Consider the following 10,557-nt stretch of genomic DNA (forward strand, 5'->3'; position numbering starts at 1 on the left):
TTAGCACTTGTACAGAGCTAAAGCAAATGCAGTCGTAGTTGAAGGGATAGTCTCACTCACGTTAAAACGCCTTCACTTTATTTATTTTACTGTAAACCATTTCTGAAATAAAGTGCACAACACTTTTAAAGACAGTTTTCAGAGTACTGTAACCTTTGTATTCATGAACTTTCATTTTACAACAATGGACATTTGTTCTGCTGTTGCATACGTGACACACTACAAACATTCAAGAGCGATGTTCCTTGTTGCCACTGACTACAAAGTTCTCACCACTGAGACTCCCATTAATGCCAGACCTGATTCCTCTGCTGTTGTCACAAACAGCCAGTGAGCATGCTGTACGCCATCCTGTCACAGCAACTTTCAGAGCACTCAGCCAGCTGCGTTTGATGTCCCGAGAATCGCAGGTGAAAGTGTGGCTGGTTTTGGACTGGGTCAGACAGAAGCAGGACTGACCCTGAAACGCCTGGGGGAAAGCCTCTACGCTGCAGCCCAGTAGAGGTATAGTGAAGAGGGGCTTTAAATCCTGGAAATGTAGGGACACAAACAATGATTCAAAAAGGGTTTGTTTTAAATGACAAGACCCATAGCAGGGCTGCAATAAAAGACTGGAGGCTGAACCCTTTTATAACATGACACCATCCTTCACCTGTGGGAGGGGCAGCACACCAACCAGCAGTACATTCGTTAAGAACAGAAAGAAAACCATGTGCACCAGGAGACCAAATGACTTGTGGAGGGATGTATTTAAAAGCATGTTTGGCATAGGTAGGCTCTCTTTGCCTTCACTGGTTTAATAATAACAGAAGACTCCAGTCAGACACGAAGGACGTTTGTCATCAAAGGGTTCTGTTGTACAGTAAGGAGTGTTTGACCAATTATCCAAACACTGGTGGTGGCCAGTCATACCCCTCAACCCCCTAGTGCAGGGGCGGGGGAACTCCAGGCCTCGAGGGCCGGTGTCCTGCAGGTTTTATATGTGTCCTTGATCCAACACAGCTGATTTAAATGGCCAAATTACCTCCTCAACATGTCTTGAAGTTCTCCAGAGGCCTGGTGATGAACTAATCATTTGATTCAGATGTGTTGACCCAGGGTAAAATCTAAAACCTGCAGAACACTGGCCCTGAAGGCCTGGAGATCCTCACCCATGCCCAAGTAGATGCACCTATGGTATCAATTTAAAAGTCCTACATTACTTCATTCTCGAGTTATCACTTTCGCAAACTTTGTGTCCGTGTTGCCCACCTGCCCGGCAGGGTGACCGCAACACCCCATCAGTCTTTTACAGCTGAGGGGCAAACACTGCTTGTACCATACCATCTTTACAGTCCCAGCTGCATTTCAAGTCTGTCTTCATTTGACTGTATAAAGTATTTGCTGTGTTGCAACATAATATCCTGGTGTCCCAAAGAAACACAGTTTTACCCTTATACGTAAAAGCAAAATCCCTTCAACATTATTATTATTCCTGACTTTTTCAGAGCACTTTACCTGTGGAACGGAGTACAGGTAAAGAACCGGAGGCTCAGCCCTGGTGAGCACGGACCACACTCGCTGCCAGGTCTGGGGGTTGTCCCCATACTGCAGGAAACCACTCATTACACTGTCAGTAGGCCCTGGAGATGCTTTGGACTGTGGAAAAACAAAAACCAATGATCAAAATTTGTTAGGTGGCCTTTTTGATCTAAAACAACCCATAAAGTTTAAATAGTTGAAACGACAAGGCTCACATCCAGCATTCTTCTCTTTTTTCCATCCAAGCCCTCCCCTCTCGGGCCAGTCAGGATGGCGTAACAAGCTTTACACACTTTGTTCAGCTTGTAACCGTCATACTCTAAAGCCACTTTGTAGTCTGAACACTTCCAACACACCACCTGTAGAAACAGAGAAACCATCATGTGTGAGCTGTTCTCAGATAAAGTTCAGTTTTGTGTGATACAAAGCTGCAGTTTATCATGTCACCCACAAAACCACAGGCACGGCAGTGATGTCTTCTTCTGGTAAGGGCGTTAAAAGGCTCCATGCAGGACATACACAGGATCACCTCATTGTCTCTGATCCAGCGAGGGGCTCGTTTGCCAAGCTCCTCTGTCTGTGGAACACATTTTGTTTTAAAACAGTCTCCAGCCCCCCGGCAACCTTGAATTAAATAAGCTGAGGAGAATGGATGAATAAACATTGAGGAAAGAAAATCCTCCTTTACTCCATATTCCTAGAATTGATACAACTTACTGGTTCTGCTACAGTAAGCTCCCTAGAAGCCAGTCTGAAGGTATCATTTTTCTTCTGAAACACATCAATGGCTTCACGAATCACCTGGGGACAAAACTTGCTTTAGAAGATGAGAAAACTCATTTTTTCCTAATCAATGTATCGTTTAATGTCTAGAAAATAGAATTTAATAAATAAAATCTGATTATACCTTTATCCATTCATCCCGATCTTGCTTGGAGCTTGGAAAACCAAAATTGAATGCATTTACAATTAATAAGTGTAACTGTTCAAAACAATCTAAGTAAATAGTTAAAAACATAAACAAGAAGAACTGATGTGCTTCAATCATGACATCCACCTGGCCTGCAGCTCAAGGATCCTTTCCCTTCCAGATATTTGGAAGGTGTATGGATGATCCTCATTGGTGGTTTGCTGCACCTGCATCCCATCCATCCCGATCCTGCAGCGCACAGTGAAACGCTGACCGACCAGGCTGAACTTTGGAGAGCAGCACAGCAGGAAGTTGTTAAACTGTAGATAAAAGTTACCAAGCAATCAGTTATGCAATGAACTAGTGTTAGACTGATGACAGCTGGAGTGAACCAAAGATATCCATTTAAGCAAGTTAAGTCTTCATGCAAGCTCAATCATCCAGGTAAGGAAATCCCAAAACGTTCATTCTGTTCATCTGGATGTAACATTTTCAATGGGAGAAATGTTTCGGCACTCATCCAAGTGATGAGTGTCCAGGATGTGAACATCCTCATCATTGAAAGAGTGTCCACTGTAGGTGTGAATAGACTGCAGAGTCCTGGCCTGACGAGGTGGCTCTTCTGTGCCGTCTGCTTAGCCAGAGATTGTTTGGTTTCCCTGATGTAGAAATCCTGGCAATCCTCCTGCACTTAACAGCGTACACTATGTTATTCTGTTTGTGTTGGAGGACTGATTCCTTGGGGTGGAGGGATAACTAAGAGTTTTAGCTTATGGAGCAGTTGTCCTTTTCTCCTCGATCGGCTGGAGCTTTCTTTAGGTGCTCGCTCAGCTTTGACAAATGTCCAACTAGGATAACCACATTTACTCAGGGCCTTCTCACCAGGCCAGGACTCTTCAGACTATTCACACCTACAGGCCAGTGGACGCTCTTTCAATGATGAGGATGTACACATCCTGGACAGGGAGGAATGCTGGTTTAAGTGAGAGTCAAGAAGGCCATTCAAGTGAAAATGGAAAGACCATCTCTGAATTGGGGAGGGATCTAAGGGTGCAGCCATTCCCCAACTCTGAATGGTACTCATGGCCATTGATCAGTGTTCATGAGAATTTTCATAATCATGAAGAAGGAACTGACCTCCCAGCCCATTGTTCCTTCACTGGGCTGGTTTCAGTCATTACTGTACTGTTTATAAGATTGAAACCTGCAGTCAGCTGAGACTGAAGACGTCACTTGGATGAGTGACGAAACGTTTCTCCCACCGAAAACGTCCAGATGAACAGAATCAACTTTTTGGGATTAAGCCACTTATATTACTAACTTTACGACAGAGGTAAGAGAAAAATCAGTCACAGATAGGGTGTGCATGTGTTTCTATATACACCAACCAGGAACAGGTGTCTCTCCATGGCTGATGTGTTCCTGGCAGCAAGCTTGAGCAGACGACCTTCCCTGAGAAACTCGTTGGTTGGATTCACGACTTCCTCCTCTCCAACCATCTCATAGATCTCCAAGAGTCGCTTCAGACCCTCCTGTTAAGGAAATGTTCACAGATAAAATACTGGAACAGTTCAAGACAATATCAGGAAACCTTAGAGGTGGGACCAAGTCATTGTTTTGCAAGTCTCAAGTCTTTATCCTCAAGTCTCAAGTAATGTCAGGCAAGTCAGAGTAGAGTCTCAAGTCACTGGTGTAAAAGTCCGAGTAAAGTCACAAGTCTGAAACTTTGAATTTCAAGTCCTTTCGAGTCTTTTTTAAAAAATAAATAAAATAAAATATAAAAAAGAAAAGTAAATATTAGACCATGTAATTTTTAAATCTTTGTTTTTCTCAACACATGACGAAATAGTGAACTTAGAAAATATACACAAATTGTGAAATTGCACCTCTATAAAATGCAGCTCAATTAAACCTAGCTCCTAGAATAATTTTCACCGACAGTTCTGAGATAAGCTGCATGTTATTCTTGGATGCGCTTGTAGGACCGGCTTTAAAATCGCATGACAAAAATATCATACACATTTAAAAACAAACAAAAAAAAAACAAAAAAAAAAAAAACAAACCCCACACGTATCACCAAGGGAGCCTGGACAACATTTGCTAGTTAGATGAAGTCAGCCATCTCATCGTAGCAAAAGAAGCACCACCTACCGTTCTTTATGCAACTTCAACTGTCGGAGAAAGTTGGAAGTTGTTCCATCTGTCTGTGATTCTCTTCTTGCATGTTTTGCATATTGCATTTTGGTTTTTTGTTCACTACTTCATAGTTTATGTACCTGAAAAAAAATAACTCCTTGCAGCATTTTTGAAGTTTTTTTTTTTTAGTTTTTTTTAAAAATCTGGTTAATTTGATTGGCTGTGCTACAGCTCACGCACACATATGTATGGAGTGTGGTTTGAATAAATGAAGTGAACTAATGGTGCACACTTTCTATATAATATGCGTGTAAAATTTTATATTTGGGGTGAAATATCAAGTCTTTTCAAGTAAACCGGTTCAAGTCCAATTCAAGTCCCAAGTCATTGGTGTAAAAGTCCAAGTCAAGTCACAAGTCTTAGAACATTTTTTCAAGTCAAGTCTAAAGTCATAAAATTAATGACTCGAGTCCAAGTCATGTGACTCAAGTCCACACCTCTGGAAAACCTTACAACATTGCTAAACAGTATCAGTAATGTTACATACGGCTTTTTGGATGGCACTGTTAGAGTGTGTGGCTGCCATGGAAATGGTCTGCAAGGACTCTGTTGGAGGAGACAGGAGGCATTACACACAGTAGGCAGAAAAATGGGGGACAGTGATGATGAATGTATAGTAATTAATAAGGCAACACAAAAATTCAACATAAGCATCCATTACTAATGGTGTGACAAGACCATCAATAACAAAATGAACAGGTCAATGGTATAAATACACAGACAACTTGCTCTGTGTAATCTCATAATCCGGGTCATCTTCAGGCAGTTTCTTCAGGTAAACCTTCAGCAGCATCTCATAACGTGGAACCCTCTGGATTGGCTCCAACATGTGGTGCTGCAGGGTGAGTTTGCCACAGATCCCCTGACTCTAAAACAGACATACAAAACCTTGTGATGAGAGAGGAATATGAATTTGCGATGATGTATACCGTGCAGAATATTTCTTACCTGTATGTCCTGGATGATGTTTCTGAAAGCAGAGGAGCGTTCGGTCCAGGTCCTCACCAGCTCCACTGCATGGTCGAAGTTTCTGACGTAGTCAGCGTACATCCTCAGGAAGGGTGCGTGCTGTAGAAGAACCTTACCCAGGCCTGGGCTCTTACACCTACATTTAAGCAGATGAGAGGGCAAATGTAGGGAGCCATTACATGTTGGTTCACATTGGCTTTAAAATGAAACAATAATTTGGACAAGAGTGCAAAAGCATTTAGCTTTATGATAATATGAAGGTTATGAGCTTCTCAGGTTAACTGTATAAATAGCAATAATAACAATAAGGCAGTTTGTATTTGGGTTGCAAGTTTATGAAGTGTACCAACTCTCTGAAAGACTCACCAGTGTGTGATGCAGTTCTCCAGGTCAGGCAGCAGAAACTGGCTGTGGAAAGAGTAGATTGAGGAAATGTTCGCAAAGATATTTCTTATCACCTCGGGAGGAAATGAGCCTCGACCTGCTTCTTCTGTTAGGCGTGAACAGAAAACCTGAGGTGGGAGGCAGCGAAATGCAACATCACATTTAGTTTCACAGATATTAATCTTCTACACAGCAAGTAAACGTCACTTATGAACAGCAGTGATAACATGATTATTCTACAGGACTAAACAGTTTTTAAGTTTCATTTCAATAACTCTCCGTTTAAGCATTGTGCACATATTTGTCTTTTAGACGTGCCAACAGCATAAACACTCACCTGGTCTAGCAGGTGGAGGCGGGTCACATAGGCCTTCTCTGTTTGCAGGAGTTCAGTAGCGATGTTAAACAGCTTCTGCTCTGTGCTCTCTTTATTGTTCGCCTCATCTCCTTCCCTCTCTTCTTGCTTCTGTTTCTCCTCCTCATTTTGTTCAGCTCTCTCATTGTGAATCTTCTCATCTTCTGTGGTTGCCACTGTCCACTGGCAGCAAAACTTGGAGCCATACCCTGTAGGTATCTTGCCTTCTTCCATTTTGTCATTTTGCCTCATCCCATTTGCTGCTGGCTGTTTGTTCTCCTGCACAATGCCATTCATTTGTCCTGGGAAATGCTCTATGCCGCTGTGTAACAGATGCTCTTCATTTGTGGTAAGACTGCGTCTATGCTTAGCTGATGCTTTGACGGTGATGGCAGGTATATTAAAATTGGGTGAGTGCAGCAGTTTGAGTGGAGAGCGCTCAGCTTTATCTGAGGGAATCCTAGAGGGGAAAAAAATATAAATAAATAAATAAATGTAATCAATTAAAAAAAGAAAAAAAAAAGACTTTTACACTTGCTATGCAACACGCACTACAAGAACATATCACAAACTGAACAACTACCTGCTCTCATCCAAATACACAATCAGGTCAGGCACACTCAGAGACTTTCCTGCTCTCTTCTCCCGTCTTTCTATTTTCTCGCTTGAGATTCTGTGCAGTCCTAGCAAGGATTTAGAACTCTTGGCAGGGCTGTAGCTTCCCATCTTCCCTTGAACAGGGCTCGAAGCACGTAGTTTTCCCGTGAGAGGTCTATAGTTTCTTGGGGACAGCTTACCGGGGCTGTGGCCTTCTTCTCTCAGAGGGCTACAGCTCTGAATGCCTCTTTTGCCTGGGCTTGGAGATCCTGATAGTGGCCTGCTTGTAAGATTCAGAATCCCCTGAGGATGTCTGGCAGGGTTGATGTGTGGATCCAAAACCCCATTCAGAAAATAACGTCCCCCTTCTTTACTTGGAGAGTCTAAACAATTCTGTGGGCTTACACAGGAAATAGAAACGCCATTGCATCTATTCTGGTTCTCCTCTGTTCCATTATTTTGCTGGGGTGGCACTTTTCCTGGAGTGAGACTGCAGGCTTGATCTTGTCCTACCCTCGGAGGGCTCTGGAGGTGATCTGGTTGAGGAGGCACTGCAAAGACAGACATTGTGGTTGCTGAGCATCTTTGCAGAACAATGAACAGCTACAGTAACAAATTTGCCATGTGAGGCAACAACATTGCAAGTTGTGTATGCAGTTTGCAGGATTTTAAACTTACCTTGGGGTTTAAAAGGTGATCTCTTCGTTGGGCTTTTCTCATCATCTTTTTCTGTAGCAATTTTTGCGATCAGTTCTGGTCCAGAAACTCTGCCATGAGCATGGCCACCGTTGTATGAACCACTCACACCACTGCTCACATCTGAAAACAAACACTGTTATTAAACCACACATGCTTTCTGCATGTTGTAGTTATTGTAGTCAGTTGGTTACACATTCAGAAAACTAAACATTTAAACATTGTAAAATCATTGAGCCACAATTTAAACTTTTCACTAGTATCAGCTACAGCCAACGACCAGGAATCTGCCTCACAGATCCTCCTTTTTGCTTTCGGGGAACAACATAAGACATCTCTAAACTGAAGAGGATGATTCAAGGTCATTTTCCTTTACCAAAATTTCTACTATAGTTGCATTATTAAAAGCTCTGATTTTGTTTTTTTAATCTCATTAAATGTTTTTATGCATGTTCACTGGACATTTTTCCTGGTTATTTTAAAGCATTTCTTCTTCAGCTGCTAAAATTTTTATTGATTTATGAAGAAGAGTGCAAGTGTCATTCAAATATTCTTAGCTTTTTTTTTTAAGTTTTATAAATCAAGAAAAGTTGTTTTTATTTCTAAGTAAAAATTGCCCCCTCCAATTCTTAACTAACGTACTTAAAGGTTTTATTTAAAAAAATAATAATAAATTTAAAAAAAAAGTGTGCTAGTCCATTTCATGCTTTCTATCAGGTGGTGATTTTCCCACAATGATATTGTTATTAATAATCTTGTTAATATTAAAAAGTCAAGTACCTAAATTCTCTGCAGTGACTGAATAAAGCTCCCTTTTCATGCATGCACACACAGTAAGGATTCTTTTACTTTCCAAATCCTCCACAAGCATTTTTCATTGTTAGTTAAACTGGTCGTAATAGTTACGACCAGTTTAACTACCCCCCCCCCAAAAAAAGTCCCATTAAAACAAACAAAACAAAACAAAAGAAACCACACACAGTATTTATGGCTTCATTGAAATCTGACCTCTAACTGTATTGACTGACATCCTTACCCAACAACAACTACTTGTAATTGTGTAACTTATCGTTTCCTTACCTGCACATTATAGCCAAACCTACGCAGTAATATTAGCTACTTGTTAGAGAGTGTAAAGCTTTCCAACTAACGCCTTGCTGAAGTGTGGTGGATTGATTGGTCACGTGGAGGGGCTAAAGCCGACATTCTCTATGTAATACTTCCTCTTCTTACTTCTGGGTATTTCATCACAGAGTCTAACCTTTGCCAGTTTTATTAGTTACATCAGCGTTTACAAGACAACATGAATCTGAGAGGAACTGCAAAGAAACACACTGACTTTTTTTTTTTTTTAAATAAACTATCATAAAGTGAAACTGTGTCTATGAGGTTTTTAAAGGGCACGTAGGTAGATCATTCAACAATACAATTCTTAATAACAATCAACAACTAATTTGGGAAATTTGTTATTTTTTCCTCTACCAGCTGAAAGCTACTGTTAGGTTTTCTTACCTTTAGATAGAGCCAGAGTGGGTTATTCTGCCGTGCAGAGGGCATGGCGCTGAGCATAATTGCATCATACAGTAAAGGCAATGTTTTAAGTTATCTTAAGGAAATCTTTGCCTTTTCTTCCCATTTCTGAACATGCAATAAAAACTACTCTATGCAAAAAGCTGTGTTCTAAAACACAGCTTTTTGCATAGAGTGGTAACCTAAAGAATAATTTGCATTCAGAATATGGATGCCACTCTTGCATGCGACAGTACCATTGACACCAACATACTTCTAAGCACATAATTCTGCCTCAGTGAGGGAACAGTAAGACTTTGTGTGGACGCTTTTGAGTGGAACTGACAAATGGTGGTCTCAAAGCACAAACTGCCAAAGTCCAGGCTGAATCAGGGGGAAGAGATTTCACATCAGTAATCCAACAAGCTACGGTGCCAAATGTCGCTAAAAAAATTCAAATACACACACAGAGAGAACAATCCAAAGGGACTGGATTTACAAAGCAACCAAAATAGTATTAACTGATGTAATCCGTGCATAACAAGGAGGGTCAATGCCCTTACCCTGCTGCCCTGGTCACCCTCATACAGAGCCAAAACTGCCAGTGTTAGCTGTGCCTTTTTATTTTCAATGCATTTTCTTTGCTCTTAAGCGTTTCGACTTGCAGACAAAATATTAGAAAGCCCTTTAAAGTATAAATATTATATGCACAATTACAGCACCACAAACAATGGCCTCCGGAGGCTAAACATTATAAACTTTATAGCATGCAGTCTCTACTGCTGGACTGATAATTTAGAGTTCACTAGTATTAGCTTATAAATTTGTAACTGGCAACTACACATAGAAACGGGATAATACAGAATACAATAAGTACTGGTTATGAGTATGAGTGTAATATGAGTTTTATTGTGAATATTAGCGTATATCTACCAGCTTTCACTGCAGTTTACATTTGCCCCTTGAAAGGATAAACTACTAGCATCAACACAAAAGCTAAACTCTCATCTGTTTATTTATTTTTAATTAACACCCAAAGTTGATGCAGTCTAGAAGCCAATAACATCATAAAGCCTTCCAAAGCGCAAAGTATCTCACCTGAGGTTTGACAGTCACCCACAGGACCTTGGACTTTCCGTCTGACCGCCACTCGTCTGAACTCCTCCGTCCCACGGCTGTCCCTCAGAGTCAAACTATTCCTCTTCTTCAGGTCAAACATGGTGACAGAGCAGCCCTGCTTTCAAATTCTGCCCACTGAAGCAGACGCTTCACTGAAGTCCACGAGCTCTTAATCAATCGGAGAGCAAACGCGAAATACCAGCAAATACAAGATCCTGCTTCACCTGTTTAATCAGCGTCACTAACGTCACGTACAGCTGCTGATAAATCCCCGCCTCTAATTGAAGTCCACTGGAGGAG

General features: G+C 41.2%; 1 protein-coding gene across 1 annotated transcript; it reads right to left on the reverse strand.

Moving 5' to 3' along the window:
- Positions 1 to 229: 229 nt before the first annotated feature.
- LOC146615417 (FYVE, RhoGEF and PH domain-containing protein 4-like) lies at positions 230 to 10,357 on the reverse strand. The gene is made up of 16 exons (XM_085375879.1): positions 10,237 to 10,357; positions 7,612 to 7,752; positions 6,920 to 7,484; positions 6,319 to 6,796; positions 5,964 to 6,109; positions 5,577 to 5,733; positions 5,358 to 5,496; positions 5,116 to 5,174; positions 3,820 to 3,963; positions 2,579 to 2,751; positions 2,429 to 2,459; positions 2,239 to 2,322; positions 1,973 to 2,098; positions 1,737 to 1,880; positions 1,498 to 1,638; positions 230 to 529 (listed from the first exon to the last, which is right to left on the reverse strand). The coding sequence occupies exons 1-16, from the start codon at positions 10,355 to 10,357 to the stop codon at positions 230 to 232; spliced, it is 2,949 nt and encodes a 982-aa protein (XP_085232005.1).
- Between the last annotated feature and the right edge of the window lie 200 nt (positions 10,358 to 10,557).

This window comes from Diplotaxodon limnothrissa, linkage group LG17 (genome assembly GCF_057381915.1).
Source record: "Diplotaxodon limnothrissa isolate DT_005_m linkage group LG17, D_limnothrissa_male_GT1.1, whole genome shotgun sequence".
In the NCBI taxonomy this organism is placed as follows: Eukaryota; Metazoa; Chordata; class Actinopteri; order Cichliformes; family Cichlidae; genus Diplotaxodon; species Diplotaxodon limnothrissa.